The 17,456-nt window shown below is 34.4% G+C and overlaps 1 protein-coding gene across 1 annotated transcript in view; it reads left to right on the top strand.

Annotated features, from left to right (window-relative positions):
• The window catches only part of LOC142222136 (uncharacterized), a 350,911-nt gene that overhangs the window by 280,574 nt on the left and 52,881 nt on the right, over positions 1-17,456 (top strand). The window contains exon 8 of the mRNA XM_075292103.1: positions 14,562-14,642. Within this exon, the coding sequence (XP_075148218.1) occupies positions 14,562-14,642 (81 nt within the window). The remainder of the gene's footprint in view (positions 1-14,561; positions 14,643-17,456) is intronic.

The raw sequence follows: 17,456 nt of genomic DNA, 5'->3' as shown, positions 1-17,456 counted from the left end.
TATTATATTATTTTACAATATTATTTTTTAACAATCTCTCCGTATACCATAAAAACGCGATTCCAAATAAAAAAACAACCCACGCGCAAACACGTCGATTACATCGATGACAGGTATCGATTACAGGTAGTTAAAAGAAATTTAGGAAATTTTCCTATATTCTAACAAGTGTGTTTCCTTAAGTTTTGAAAGGATTGAAAACTTCTTAGTACGAATGAACTAAAATATTTTTCTATGCCAAGTGTTATTCGTATGTATGATAAGCTTTCTATAATAAAGGAAGTCAGAATTATCATTTTATAAGAAATCTTTCTAAATTTGAGGAAACTTGGTTTTAGTTCGGTTTTTGTTTATTTTTACGAATGCTTTGTTATCAGTGAATAATATTTTCTTTTTCAGTAGTAAATTCTTATACCCAGCGAAGAAAACAGTATTAGTAAAATGCCATGCCTTATTCTAGTTAATGAACTATTCCTAACTGCTTTCAGTTTAGGATTTTTTTACTGGAACAAGTAAATTTTATTATTTCACACAAAAATTTAACTGAATGGAAATAAAATGGCTAAACTACATTGTTGAACATTTTTTCCTTTAGTTTCGAAGACACTTTTTTCTGGGTGTATCTTAAGACTTCTTAATACCGTCTTCTCAATTGTAAGTTAGTCCATACGGGGTATATATTAAAAAAAGCCGATTAAATACGTATATAATTCAGTTTACCAAAATTTTCTACAGAAATAAAATTTTCAATAGAAATAAAATTTTGACAAAATTTTCTATAGAAATAAAATTTTGACAAATTTTCTTTAGAAGTAAAATTTTGACAAAATTTTCTATACAAATAAAATTTTTAAAAAATTTTCTATAGAAATAAAATTTCGACAAAATTTTCTTTAGACATAAAATGTTGACAAAATTTTCTATACAAATAAAATTTTTTTGACAAAATTTTCTATACAAATAAAATCTTGACAAAGTTTTCTATAGAAATAAAATTTTGACAAAATTTTCTATACTAATAAAATTTTGAAAAAAAAATTCTATAGAAATAAAATTTTGAAAAAATTTTCTATAGTAATTACATTTTGACAAAATTTTCTATAGTAATTACATTTTGACAAAATTTTGTATAGTAAACAAATTTTGGTAGATTATTTTTGGGGATCGGCTATATATAATTATAGACCGATATGGACCAAATTTCAACCGGATCGGATGAATTTTGCTCCTCCAAGAGCTCTGGAGGTTTAATCTGGGGATCGGTTTAAATGGGGGTTATATATACTCGTAATTAAGACCGGTATGGACCAATTTTTGCATGGTTGTTAGAGACCATATACTAACACCACGTACCACATTTCAACCGAATCGGATGAAATTTGCTTCTCTTAGAGGCTCCGCAAGCCAAATCGGGGGATCGGTTCATATGGGGGCTATATATAATTATGGACCGATGTGGATCAATTTTTGCATGGTTGTTAGAGACCATATACTAACACGATGTACCAAATTTCAGCCGGATCAGATGAAATTTGCTCCTCCAAGAGGCTCCGCAAGCCAAATCTGAGCGTCGGTTTATATGGGGGCTATATGTAAAAGTAATAACAATTACTTGTGCCAAGTTTCAAGTCGATAGCTTGTTTCGTTCGGAAGTTAGCGTGATTTCAACAGACGGACGGACATGCTCAGATCGACTCAGAATTTCACCACGACCCACAATATATATACTTTATGGGGTCTTAGAGCAATATTTCGATGTGTTACAAACGGAATGACAAAGTTAATATACCCCCATCCTATGGCGGAGGGTATAAAAATTTTGGAGCTATTGACTAAATATTGCGCTAATTGGTAATCACCCTTGAAACATTGCCAAAATTCTATGCTGCCTTTGTAGGCCAATAAAATCTGAATTTAACTTACAACTTATAAAATATCTCTGCTCCGAAATTAATCCAAAATAGATGTTATAGCAAAGTAATTGAAGTACATTTGCTTTAATGGGGAATATTTTTGAAAAACCTACCAAAGCGCCATGAATTCTATCATTCTACCAAATAAAAACAAGTAAGGAAAGTATAAAGTCGGGCCGGGCCGACTATATTATACCCTGCACCACTCTGTAGATCTAAATTTTCGATGCCATATCACATCCGTCAAATGTGTTGGGGGCTATATATAAAGGTTTGTCCCAAATACATACATTTACGTATCACTCGATCTGGACAGAATTTGATAGACTTCTACAAAATTTATAGACTCAAAATTTAAGTCTGCTAATGCACTAGGATGGAACACAATGTTAGTAAAAAAAAAAAAAAATATGGGAAACATTTAAATCTGAAGCAATTTTAAGGAAACTTCGCAAAAATTTATTTATGATTTATCACTCAATATATATGTAGTAGAAGTTTAGGAAAATTAGAGTCATTTTTACAACTTTTCGACTAAGAAGTGGCGATTTTACAAGGAAAATATTGGTATTTTGACCATTTTTGTCGAAATCAGAAAAACATATATATGGGAGCTATATCTAAATCAGAACCGATTCCAACCAAATTTGGCACGCATAGCAACAATGCTAATTCTACTCCCTGTGCAAAATTTCAACAAAATCGGAGTTAAAAATTGGCCTCTGTGGTCATATGAGTGTAAATCGGGCGAAAGCTATATATGGGAGCTATATCTAAATCTGAACCGATTTCAACCAAATTTGGCACGCATAGCAACAATGCTAATTCTACTCCCTGTGCAAAATTTCAACTAAATCGGAGTTAAAAATTGGCCTCTGTGGTCATATGAGTGTAAATCGGGCGAAAACTATATATGGGAGCTATATCTAAATCTGAACCGATTTCAACCAAATTTGGCACGCATAACTACAATGCTAATTCTACTCCCTGTGCAAAATTTCAACTAAATCGGAGGAAAAAATTGGTCTCTGTGGTCATATGAGTGTAAATCGGGCGAAAGCTATATATGGGAGCTATATCTAAATCTGAACCGATTTCAACTAAATTTGGCACGCATAGCTACAATGCTAATTCTACTCCCTGTGCAAAATTTCAACCAAATTGGAGTAAAACTCTGGCTTCTGGGACCGTATTAGTCCATATCGGGCGAAAGCTATATATGGGAGCTATATCTAAATCTGAACCGAATTCAACTAAATTTGGCACGCATAGTTACAGTACTAATTCTACTCCCTGTGCAAAATTTCAACCAAATTGAAGTGAAACTCTGGCTTCTGGGACCGTATTAGTCCATATCGGGCGAAAGAAATATATGGGAGCTATATCTAAATCTGAACCGATTTCAATAAACTTTTGCACATTTGACTATACTACCAATTGTACTCCTAGTGCACAATTTCAACCAAATTGGGGTAATACTCAGGCTTCTAGGGCCGTATAAGTGCATATCGGGCGAAAGATATATATGGGAGCTATATCTAAATCTGAACCGATTTCTTCCAAAATCAATAGGGTTCTATTTTGACCCAAAACACATACTTGTGCCAAATTCGAAGTCGATTGGGCTTAAATTACTACCTAATCCCTTGGTTACAAAAATGTGTTCACGGACAGACGGACAGACGGACAGACGGACATGGGTATATCGACTCAGGAGCCCACCCTAAGTATTTTTGTCAAAGACACCATGTGTCTATCTCGTCTCCTTCTGGGTGTTGCAAACATATGCACTAACTTAGAATACCCTGTTCCACAGTGTGGCGCAGGGTATAAAAAATATATATACCATTTGTGGCAACCGTGATTTTAAGTCCAAAATTACCTGTGCCGAACGTGGTATGTAGAGGTCCATATAAATCTCTGCCTTCATCTTCTTTGTCTAAGAAAGCTCATATATAATTTTAATAATATGCGAGAAGGATTTTTTGTTCATAAAGTAGTACCTTATATAATACGAACATCTTTAAAAGTCAGCATTTGTATCACGTTGTACCAAATATGGAGTAAAACAAAACAAACTGAATTGTATGTTATAGTTAAAGCCCGTTTGGTATCAAATTTGGAATTATGTCCAATTTTATTTCCTATAAAATTTAGACTGGTCAATAAATTCTCCATAGAGAAACTTGACCTAACTCCAACTCTTATCTGTGAATTTATGACTGACTATTTTTTTTCCTCCGCATATCCATTTGTACTCTATTCTTCCTATAACATACTAAATTTTAAAGTAAATATTTTATAAATTCCGTTTGGATGGATCATGTAACATGTCCGGTAATCTTCTATGCCATTTGGTCACAATCCTTAGTCTTGGTTAGAGTTGAGATCAAAATCCTTGGATGCCCAAGAAAGGCCATGCATTTGCTTGCTATGTAATAAAATAATGTAGAATGTATTCCGTCCCAGGTTCATTGTTGCTGGCTGGAAAAAAAGCAAAAAGTCTATAGTTTTTTAGAGAGAAATCTTATAAGTGATTTATATGCAGTTGTGGTTAAAGGAATACCACAACCAATGCGGTAAACATCTCTTCAAGGAGTCCTGAATACTACAAGTACATATATATGTGTGTGAGTCAAATACATACAATACAAAACCCATGTGTATAAATGGGGATGAACACACACTCAATATATATAAACTAACCATCTCAACCAGATGACGTTCAATGCACTTTTTACGCCAAACAATTTTTCAATTAAGGTTTATTTCTTTGCCTCTTTTTTTTAATTTTCTTTCCTATTTGGTGTCAGTGTGGTATGTTGTTGCATGTCCGTATCCTTCTACGCCAGGAAGATACTGCCTTAAATAATGGGCGGGTGTTTTTCAGATTTATTTTATTTCATCACCACAGGATAGGGTATGCATTGATCTCAATTGGACCATATTTCACAAATCGAAAAATGTGGTTGTCTCTAGTGTAGAAGAGAAAAATATATTGAAGCATTTTGTTGTACAAATATACAAAAGGGTTGTACGGGTACATAGTGTATTGTCCTCGAGCATAATGGGGACAACTCAATTCATATGCAGCAATATAAATTCTACAATATATTAAATTTTAATAGAAAAATTTATAAAAAAAATTAAGAAAATAATAAATAAACCCGGTTATATAATATGAACGGACAGAGCTCATGTGCTTTCCAATTTGTATAAGAATCATCAGATGTTAAAAAATAGAAGAAAACTATTTTCTTACAAGTATGTGATTAGAAAGTTTAGAATCTAGAAAATATCATAAATGACCTGTATCCCAATGCCAAGGAATGTGAGTTTGTATAGAACAAATATTTAAGAAGCAATTTATATCAAGGGGACCTGGGTAATTTTAGGCAAACGAAATTCCCTTTTAATGTCAATTAGTTTCTGTAAGAGAAAATAAACTCGCAAACGATGTAACAATTGCCTCTTTTCATTTGCTTTGTACGTAATCCAAGGTGAAGAATGCATAAGATTTGGCCTGGTCTAACTTTCGAATTAATGACCTAATTTTTTATAAAATTGTCCACATTAAGCTGTTCTTCCACCATTGTATGGGGGGGGGGGGATATATTAACTTTGTCATTCCGCTTGTAACACATCTAAAGTATATATACTCTGGGTCGTGGTGAAATTATGAGTCGATCTAAGCATGTCCGTTCGTCCGTCCGTAGAATGAAACAAGCTATCGACTTGAAACTTTGGGCCATATCTAGCCACTTTTACGTATAGCCCCTATATAAACCGACCCCCAGATTTGGCTTGCGGAGCCGCTTAGATAAGCAAATTTCATCCGATTATGTTGAAATTTGGTACGTGGTGTTAGTATATGGTCTGCAACAAACATGCAAAAATTGGTCCATATCGGTCCATAATTATATATAGCCCCCATATAAACCGATCCCCAGATTTTACCTCCGGAGCCTCTAGGAGAAGCAACTTTCATCCGATGCGGTTGAACTTTGGTACGTGATGTTAGTATATGGTATCTAACAACCATGCGAAAATTGGTTCATATCGGTCCATAATTATATATAACCCCCATATAAACCGATCCCCAGATTCGACCTCCAGAGCTTCTTGGAGGAGTAAATTTCATTCGATGCGGTTTAAATTTGGTACGTGGTGTTAGTATTTGGTATCATCGATTCAAAACATGGCCCATATCGGTCCATAATTATATAGCAACCATATAAAGCGATCCCAAGATTTGACCTCCGGCGCCTCTTGGAGGAGCAAAATTCATGCAATCTGGCTAAAATTTGGTACGTGGTGTTAGTATATGGTCTCTAACAAGCCTGCAAAAATTGATTTATATCGGTCCATAATGATATAGCCCCCATATAAACCGATCCCCAGATTTGAGCTCCGGAGCCTCTTGGAGGAGCAAAATACAAAAATTGTTCCCCAGATTTGGTTTTGGTGCGTCTTGGAGGAGCAAATTTCATCCGATTAAGTTGAATGTTTTTATTTTGTGTAAATATATAAACACAAACAACCAGCAAGATTTTATCCTTATCGTTCCATAATTACATATAGCCCCCATATAAACCGATCCCCAGATTTGACATCCGCAGCCTCTTGGAAGAGCAAAATTCATTCGATTCTGTTGAAATTTTCTACATTGTGCTAGTATATGGCCGCTAACAACCATGCCAAACTTGATCCATATCGATCTATAGTTATATATAGCCCGCAGATAAACCGATCCCCAATCACACAAAAATTGGTCCATATCGGTTCATAATTGTATATAGCCGCCATATAAACCGATCCCCAAATTAGACCTTCGGAACCTCTTGGAGGAGCAAAATTCATCCGATACGGTTGAAATTTGGTATATTCCGCTAGTATATGGCCGCTAACAACCATGCCAAAATATGTCCATATCGGGCTATAGTTTTATATAGCCGATCCGCAATCACAGAAAAATTGGTCCATATCGGTTCATAATCATGGTTGCCACTCCAGCCGAAAATAATCTACCAAAATTTTATATCTATAGAAATTTTTGTCAAAATTTTATTACTATAGAAAATTTTGTCAAAATTTTATTTCTATAGAAAATTTTGTCAAGATTTTATTTCTATGGAAAATTTTGTCAAGATTTTATTTCTATGGAAAATTTTGTCAAACTGAAATATATACGTATTTAATGGGCATTTTTATACCCTAAACCACATAGTGGTCAGGGTATAATAAGTTTGATCGGCCAAAAAATGTGCCTACCAGAAATATTGATTTTAGACCCCATAAAATATATACCGATCGACTCAGAATCACCTCCTGAGTCGATCTAGCGCTTGGTGTCCGTCCGACCGTCCGTCCGTCTGTCCATGTATTTGTTGTTCACAGGATTCCGGTCGCAATTATTAACCGATTTTGATGAAACTTGGTACAGGGAGTTTTTTGGGAGCAAGGACGAACGCTATTGAATTTGGAAGAAATCGGATCAAAATTAGATATAGCTCCCATATATATGTATCGCCCGATTTCGACAAATGGGGTCACGTTGCGTTTGTTTTCAAACGGATCGTCACCAAATTTGGCAACAAGTAATCTTTTTCGTCGTTCTTTAAGTCTGCAAAATTTCATCTAAATCGGTTCAGATTTAGATATAGCTCCCATATATATATGTATCGCCCAATTTGCCAAATTTGGCCATAAAAACCTTATTTATTAAGCGATCTTAGTCAAACTTGGCGTACTCTAATCTTTTATGGTACTGACAATATGTGCCAAAAATAATCGAAATCGGTTCAGATTTAGATATAGCTTCCATATATATGTATCGCCCGATTTTGCCAAATTTGGCCATAAAACCCTTATTTATCAACCGATAGTGCTCAAAGTTGGCTAAATATAATCTTCTATACCTCTAACTGTATGTGCGCAATTTCATCGAAATCGGTTCAAATTTAGATATAGCTCTCATATATTTGTATCGCCCGATTATGCCAAATTTGGCCGTAAAACCCTTATTTATCAACCGATCGTAACCAAGGTTGGCTAACTGTAATCTTCTATTGCAACAACTGTATGTGCAAAATTTCATCGAAATCGGTTCAAATTTAGATATAGCTCCCATATATATGTATCGCCCGATTTTGAAAATTTTGCCCCTAATAACCTTATTTTTGACCATAGGGGCCTCATTTATTAACTGATCGTACTCAAATTTTACACAAAGTGACCCTCTGTGGTATCAATCATACCTGCAAAATATTATACAAATTGGTTCAGATTTAGATATAGGACCCATAATATGCATCGCTCGATTTTGTCATATTTGGCCTAATACTCTTATTTCTTAACCTATGTTATTCAAATTTCAAATTTTGATGTACTAGCTGATCGTATTTAGACTTACATGTAGCTCTTATATAAATCTATTGCCCTATTTGCAGAAATTTGGATTTATTATCCACAACTAATTGACCGATTTCCTCTTTTTTTATAATGGACTCAATATTAGTGGCATACTAACTCTTTTGGTGCAAAATAAACTATAGCTCCTAATATTAGACACTTTTGCTCAGATTGTGACAAGACACCCATAAACATGTACCCCCCTTTATGTTCTCCAAAACCTATACCAATGATACCCCACAAATGCTTATATTTACTAATTCAGTAGGGGTGGTTTAGGGTATCATATAGTCGGCACCGCCCGACTTTCTACTTTACTCACTTGTTTAGTATAATATATACCAACATATGGACTAACTTACAATTTAGAAGACGATGTTAAGAAGTTTTAAGATACCTTGCCATCGGTAAGTATTACCACAAGCCAAGTAATTCGATTGTGGATGACAGTCTTTAGTAGAAGTTTCTACGCCATCCATGGTGGAGGGTACATAAGATTTGGCCTGGCCGAACTTACGGCCGTATATACTTGTTTAAAATTCTTCTTGTATAGAAAACTAGCACTTTACGATTACAAAAAGAAGGTTTCCCAACACTGCGCTAATTCATCCAGATTTTCCTTCCGGTTGTTATGTTTTTATTGCTTCTTTTTAGTGTAAAGAAATATGTTTGGTCGAAAGGTGGCAAGAAGGAGTAGCCACTTTCACATAATTTTTTAAGCAATTTAATATTTGGCCCACTATGTATAGAATGGAAGAAAAAAATGCAGGAGACTGCCTTACCCTCTACAAGGCACATTGTAATTCTTATGATCATTACCCAAAAACTATCATGCTCTTCTAGCTTTGGAGATATATCCCCGGTTTCTGTTTCCTTGCCGCCACGAAGATGCGAGTAAAACCTGGAATGAAGTTTTCCATTCTATTGGCATGGAGGAGGAAAAAAACTTGTGGTTATGCTATTTCAGCTATTTTTCTCGACATGCAACATCCTCACCCTCACAGCTCCCCCAATGCAATGGATTATATTTTCAGTTTGCTGTTGTTGGCTTCTTGTTGCTGCAAGACCACAAATAAAATTTCGCTACAAAAGCCAAGTTAGCAGGAGATGAAAGGCAGGTGGGCCAGCTTTTGTTGCTCTTGCTATGGCCGCTAAGAGCTTAGCGTACGGAAGAAAAGGACACGGAAAAGAAAAGCGTTTTGTTCCTTGGGTCCTTGAAGGTTTTTGTGTTCATTGGTATTTTGTGTTTTTTTTTCTTTTGCAATGCACCCAATGAAAAGAAAAAATTTACGTTACGGTGCGCATAAAGTAATAATATTTCCCCTGTTTGTTGTTTTTTTTTTTTTTATTCGCTGTGAAATTATTTTTTTTAAACATTCATATCTGCAGCGAACGACCCGCAAATATCTGTCAATGCTAGCAGCTAGCTAGCTTCCGTGAAACTATGTTGTTCTATTGTTAGACGAAATATACCGGATTTTAGGCAAAGAAAATATTTGCATTTTATTGCAGGCAACCAAGGATCTTCGCATCGTGAAGAAAGTGGATTCCTTCGCGGGTATTAGTCGTCATTGTCATGGAAATGGAGAACTGCGAATAATCTGGCATTTATTTATACAACCATTCATTGTGTAGAGTTTTAGTGCAGTTCTATTATTTTTTTTTTTTTTTACTTTTTTCATCCGTTTTAAATTAATTTTGTTGAAAAGCTATTGTGCAATGCCTGCTTCAGATGCCATATAATGAATTCCGTTTTATAATATCTTCGGAAATTATGTTATCACACACACACGCACCAACACAATTCCAGTAAGGAAGTGTACTGAAAGGCTTCATATTAAACTTTAATTCGCAGAATTTCTTTACAAAATGTTTTTTTTTTACTTCAAAATTGTTTGAAATCTTTGACAATGAATCGTTTTCCGGAAAACTTAATAATTAAATAAATTCTTCAAATAAAATGAATATGGAAAACATTGTCTTTTTAATAAAACAAATATAAACAGATTTGGCCGAACCTTATCAAATATACTATTTTCCTTTGAAACCCCTCATCGTGTCGGTCTACTTGAAAATATACAGAAATTAAGGAGGATTTGATGAAACTCCCTCAAGTCAAAGACCACCTAAGGTTCGTGATTTATAACAAGAATTTTAGAGAAATCCTAAATATCGCGGCTAAGCGTGAGGAAGTTTTTAAATTTGTAAAAATTAGACAAAAAGAAAATAAAAGTGTAACAAAAAATACTGTGATATTGGGAAAAAGTGTATGTTTTTTAGTTTTTATACCCTTCTTCATAGGATGGGGGGTTTATTAACATTGTCATTCCATTTGTAACCCATCGAAATATTGCTCTAAGACCCCATAAAGTATATATTCTGGGTCGTGGTGAAATTCTGAGTCGATATAAGCATGTCCGTCCGTCCATCTGTTGAAATCGCGCTAACTTTCGAACGAATCAAGCTATCGACTTGAAGCTTGGCACAAGTAGTTATTATTGTTGTAGGTCGGATGGTATTGTAAATGGGTCATATCCGTTCACTTTTACGTATAGCCCCCATATAAACGGACCCCCATATTTGGCTTGCAAAGCCTCTAAGTGTAGCATATTTCATCCGATCTGGCTGAAATTTGGTACATGGTGTAAGTATATGGTCTCTAGCAACCATGCAAAAATTGGTCCATATCGGTCCATAATTATATATAAACCGATCCCCAGATTTGGCTTGCGGAGTAGCAGGTTGGCTAATAAGTCCCCGGTATGACACATAGATGGCGTCGCTAGTATTAAATGCATATTATTTTTATATAGTACGAACTTTCAAATGATTCGTGTCAAAATGTGATGTCTGTAAGTCAATTAGTTTCGGTCCATAATTATATATAAACCGATCCCCAGATTGGGCTTGCGGGGCCTCTAAGTGGAGCAGGTTGGCTAATAAGTCCCCAGTCTGATACATAGATGGCGTCGCTAGTATTAAATGCATATTATTTTTATATAGTACCAACCTTCAAATGATTCATGTCAAAATTTGACGTCTGTAAGTCAATTAATTTGTGAGATAGGGCGTCTTTTGTGAATCAACTTTTGTTATTGCGAAAAAAAATGGAAAAAAAGGAATTTCGTGTTTTGATAAAATACTGTTTTCTGAAGGGGAAAAAATACGGTGGAAGCAAAAACTTGGCTTGATAATGAGTTTCCGGACTCTGCCTCAGGGAAATCAATAATAATTGATTGGTATGCAAAATTCAAGCGTGGTGAAATGAGCACGGAGGACGGTGAACGCAGTGGACGCCCGAAAGAGGTAGTTACCGAAAAAACATCAAAAAAATCCACAAAATGATTTTGAATGGCCGTAAAATGAAGTTGATCGAGATAGCAGAGACCTTTAAGATATCAAAGGAACGTGTTGGTCATACATTCATCAATATTTGGATTTGCGGAAGCTCTGTGCAAAATGGGTGCCGCGCGAGCTCACATTTGACCAAAAACAACAACGTGTTGATAATTCTGAGCGGTGTTTGCAGCTGGTAACTCGTAATACACCCGAGTTTTTCCGTCGATATGTGACAATGGATGAAACATGGCTCCATCACTACACTCCTGAGTCCAATCGACAGTCGGATGAGTGGACAGCAACCGGTGAACCGTCTCCGAAGCGTGGAAAGACTCAAAAGTCCGCTGGCAAAGTTATGGCCTCTGTTTTTTTGGGATGCGCATGGAATAATTTTTATCGATTGTCTTGAGAAGGGAAAAACCATCAAAATGGCGGCAAAACGGCCCCATATATAGAAGGAAAAAGTGTGCCACAAGACATAGAGAACGATGGCAAAAATTCATGAATTGGGCTTCGAATTGCTTCCCCACCCACCGTATTCTCCAGATCTGGCCCCCAGCGACTTTTTCTTGTTTTCAGACCTCAAAAGGATGCTCGCAGGGAAAAAAATTGGCTATTATGAAGAGGTGATCGCCGAAACTGAGGCTTAATTTGAGGCAAAACCGAAGGAGTACTACCAAAATGGTAAAAAATTGGGAGGTCGTTCCCTTCAAGAGCGATACATAATCGTTGAACTATGTTGAATAATAAAAACTAATTTTGACAAAAAATGTGTTTTTCTTTGTTAGACCGGGGTTTTATCACCTAACCTGTTATTTCATCCGATCTGGCTGAAATTTGGTACGTGGTGTTAGTATATGGTCTCTAACAACCGTGCAAAAATTGGTCCATATCGGTCTATAATTATATATAGCCCCCATATAAACCGATCCTCAGATTTGACCTCCGGAGCCTCGTAGAGGAGAAAAATTCATCTGATTCGGTTGAAATTTGGTACGTGGTGTTAGTATATGGTCTCTAACAATCATGCAAAAATTGGTCCATATCTGTCCATAATTATATATAGCCCCCATATAAACCTAGCCCCAAATTTGTCCTCCGAAGCCTTTTGGAGGAGCAAAATTCATTCGATCCGGTTGAAATTTGGAACGTGGTGTTAGTATGTGGTCTCTAACAACAATGCAAAAATTGGTCCATATCGGTCCATAATTATATAGCCCCCATATAAATCGATCCCCAGATTTGTCCTCCGAAGCCTCTTGGAGGAGCAAAATTCATCCGATTCGGTTGAAATTTGGTACGTGGTGTTAGTATATTATCTCTAACAACCATGCAACCATTTTTATTTTTATTTAATTTTATTTCTATAGAAAATTTTGGCAAAATTTTATTTCTATAGGAAATGTTTTCAAAATTTTAATTCTATAGAGAATGTTGTCAAAATTTTAATTCTATTAAAAAGTTTGTCAAAATTTTATTTCTATAGAAACTTTAACTTAATTATATAAGTATTTAATCGGCCTTTTTTGTTTAATATGTACCACGTATTGACTACCTTGCAATTTAGAAGATGGTGTTAGGAAGTTTTAAGATACCTTGCCATCGGCAAGTGTTACTGCAATCCAAGTAATTCGATTGTGGATGACAGTCTTCAGCAGAAGTTTCTACGCAATCCATGGTGGAGGGTACATAAGCTTCGGCCTGGCCGAACTTACGGCCGTATATACTTGTTTTTTCTTTGCTTGCAGGACAGCTACAGGACTAGTCCCTGGTGTGTATGGAGCAGTCCCAGTTCTGGACCAGTCCACTTCCATTTTTTTAGACATGGCGGGGTAAATTTACCAAATGACACGTCCTGCGATAAATATTAGTAGGAGCACTCCATACACTGAAAGAAGAATTTTTTTCTGATGAACGAAATTTTAGACAAACAAAGGTTACCTTTGAAGCTAATAAATTTTCTTTAAAAACAAATAAAAAAGATTAGAGACAATCATTTGATCGTTCGTCGATACGGCTTTATTAGCTTTTCAAGAAAACACTTTACATTAAAGGGGGGAATTCGTTGGTGTAAAACTTCGTACAGTGAAATTACGTTCCGTAGGAAAGTATTTTTTCTTTAGGCGTAATGACAAGGCATGGAAAATATGTTACTTCAATTTATCAGTATGTTAAATTTTTCTTCAAAATAAATTCTCAATCATTTGAAAGAATCTCGAATGTTCATAAGTAACAATACATGTTACCTTTGCTTTATTGTTTGATGTACATGACGATCACAAAGCCCACAGCCTACATTGAATTTAGGTCGTATATTTTTCAACGTCCTCGAAGTATTTTCCAACGTTAAAGCAAATTCATAAATTAACTCCTACACGGATAAAACCATGTTTTGTCTGTGTATATATTGTGGTTTTAATTTGAGCATTTAAGTGTTAAAATAATTGATGCTTTGCATTGGCCATTAAAAAAGCGTTTTCAACAAATTCTATAATTTAAAAACCATTGGTATAAAAGTTTATTCAACAGCCACAACAACACAGCCACGAGAATAAAGCAACTTATAATTTTTAAATATACATAAAACACCCACACAAATACGACGGCTTTTTGAAGGCTCACCTTCTTGCGAGCAAAAAAATACGCAAACACACACATACTTGCTTCTATATACACGTAGACAGCATACAGGAAACGGATATGCCACAGACATATACACCTTCGTTTGCAGCACTACGACCACCACAACCACCACCACCACCACTGTCATAAAAAACAACAACAAAAAACCTTGTATTTAATTGCTTTTAGTTAAGTTCTTCTTAATGCCCGCGTTTTTGCATTTCTAGCTGAACCAACACACTCACCCCAATTTTTTGTTTCTTTCGTTCTTTGCAGGTTTGGCGTCATCCATGGCGCCGTTCATATCATAAACGCAGGAAGGCTCAGTGGGAAACTGATGCAAACTATTGTTCTATGGTAAGTTTTTAATAAAAACAAAAAAACTTATTTGATCTCGTCCCCTTCCTGTCGATAGTCATGTATCGTCAAAAGCTTCTAATTGTACTGGTGTTAAATTTCGTTGGTAGTTTTTAGAATTTTCTATTTTTTTTTTTTTATAAATTATTTATTTGCTGCCAGTTTTTAGAGTGCTACGTAGATTGTGGGATTTTCAATTTATCATTCAATATGGAATACATCGAATATTTTAAGAGCTTTTAGGAAAAGTTTGTAGAAAATTCCGATACGCTATAATGGCGAAATTTAGTTTCTATGTACATCACCATAGACAGAGGTATACCGGGTGGTCGATATGTAATGTAAAAAAGTAATGCTCTATATTTTTATACCCACCACCATACAATGGTGATGGGGGTATAATAAGTTTGTCATTCCTTGTGTAACACATCAAAATATCGATTTCCGACTATATAAAGTATATATATTCTTGATCAGGGAAAAAATTCTAAGACGATATAAGCATGTCCGTCTGTATGTCTGTCTGTCTATCTGTCTGTTGTAATCATGCTATAACCTTCAATAATGGCGTTATCGTCCTGAAATTTGGCACAGATTCGTTTTTTGTTTGCAGGCAGATCAAGTTCGAAGATGGGCTATATCGGTCCAAGTTTTGATATAGTCCCCATATAAACCGATTTCCCGATTTGGGGTGATGGGCAGGGCTGAGGAGTCGAGCCAATTTTACTCGACTCCGACTCCGACTCCAGCATTTTTCATCAGCTCGACTCCGACTCCGGAGTCGACTCCGGGTAATATAACTAAATCTCATTTTAATACCACTAATTTGTAGTTCTATTGTGGGGGTACGGTAAGTGGATCGATATAAAGTATCGTATTTATTTATGTGTGCAAAAATAAGGTCTTAATTTCACATTAGATGCCAATTGAACTCTATATTTCAAATTTAGAACAATGTTTAATAAATAAAATAATGATATAAATACCCATCATAATATGAGAAGATACCAACAGTACATGTATTTGTGGACCAAAATTATTGATACTGTTTAATAAATAAAATAATGATATAAATACCCATCATAATATGAGAAGATACCAACAGTATATGTATTTGTGGACCAAAATTATTGATACTATCTCAAATCCTTTAAATTTGTTGCGAGCTATAAAAAGGTTTACATATTTCTCCTTACAATGCTCATGTCTAACTGATTTGAGCATTGTAAGGAGAAAGTCTATTACTTTGTAAAATATAATATCTCGCTGAAGATGATCACCGATGGTGTATCGAAATATCCGAGAAAAGCAATATTTCAATAAAAAGTAATGAAAAACATTAACACCAGCATTTTTCATTAGTCCATGACCTCAAGCCAAACAAATAATCCCAAAATTGTAAAATTCCAAAGGTCAACTAACAAAACTAAACAGAGCAAATGTATAGAAATAAAATTTTGAATAAAATTTTTATAGAAATAAAATTTGGCAAAATTTTTTATAGAAATAAAAGTTTGAAAAAATTATCAATAGAAATACAATTTAGAAAAAAAAATTGTGTAGCAAACAAAATTTTGCAAAATTTTCTATAGAAATAAAATTTTGCAAAATATTCTATAGAAGCAAAATTTTGACTAAATTTTCTATAGAAATAAAATTTTGCAAAATATTCTATAGAAGCAAAATTTTGACTAAATTTTCTATAGAAATAAAATTTTGACTAAATTTTATATAGAAAAAAATATTTCTATAGTAATAAAATTTTGATGAAATTTTTTATAGCAGTGAGTATCAGTGAGCATCAGTAAGAAAAAAAATTGAGAAAATTTGCTATAGAAATAAAATTTGACAATTTTTTCTTATAAAAATAAAATTTTGAAAAAATTATCTATAAAAATACAATTGTAGAACAATTTTTGTGTAGTAAATAAAATTCTGCAAAATATTCTACAGAAACAAAATTTTGACTAAATTTTCTATAGAAATAAAATTTTGACTAAATTTTCTATAGAAAAAAAATTTTGACTCAATTTTCTATAGAAATAAAATTTTGACTAAATTTTCTATAGAAAAAAATATTTCTATAGTAATAAAATTTTGAATTAATTTTTTATAGAAATAAAATTTTGACAAAACTTTTTATAGAAATAACATTTTGACAAAATTTTCTAAAAAAAAACAACTTTGAAAAAATTTTCTGTCAATATTCCACATATGGATATGGTCTTAAAATAAAATTTAAAAAAATAATTTCGATTGTTCGAAATATTTCAAATAAATTAATATGGGCATTAAAATGGATCGATCAAGCCCATCTGCTACTCTAACATTCTAGGAAACATAAAAAGATAGCCGTAATTGGAAGTTGATTTTCATTTACAATCATGCTGTACATTGATCGAAAGAATAACGCAATGGAAACTAATTTGCGTAAAAACTTGCTTAGTTACAAGAATGTGAAGTGTTTTAAAAAATTTGGTTAACCGGAGTCGGAGTCGAGCAAATTTTTTACAACTCCGACTCCAGCAAAATCTTCAGATTCCGACTCCAAGACTCCGACTCCGGCTCCACAGCCCTGGTGTTGGACTTATAAAAACCGTAGTTTTTATCCAATTTGCCTGAAATTGAAAATCTAGAGGTACTTGAGGACATAAAAAAATGTGTCCCGAAAATGGTGCCCATCGGTCCATGTTTTGGTATAGCCGCCATATAGACCGATCTCCCGATTTTGCTTTTTGGGCGTCTAGAAACTGTATTTTCTATCCGATTTGCCTGAAGTTGAAAATCTGGAAGTATTTTTGGACCTTAAAAATG

The sequence above is a fragment of the Haematobia irritans genome, chromosome 1, assembly GCF_050003625.1.
Source record: "Haematobia irritans isolate KBUSLIRL chromosome 1, ASM5000362v1, whole genome shotgun sequence".
Lineage (NCBI taxonomy): Eukaryota > Metazoa > Arthropoda > Insecta > Diptera > Muscidae > Haematobia > Haematobia irritans.
Note: the sequence above shows the minus strand (reverse complement) of the source record. Positions and strands in the feature narration are given on the sequence as shown.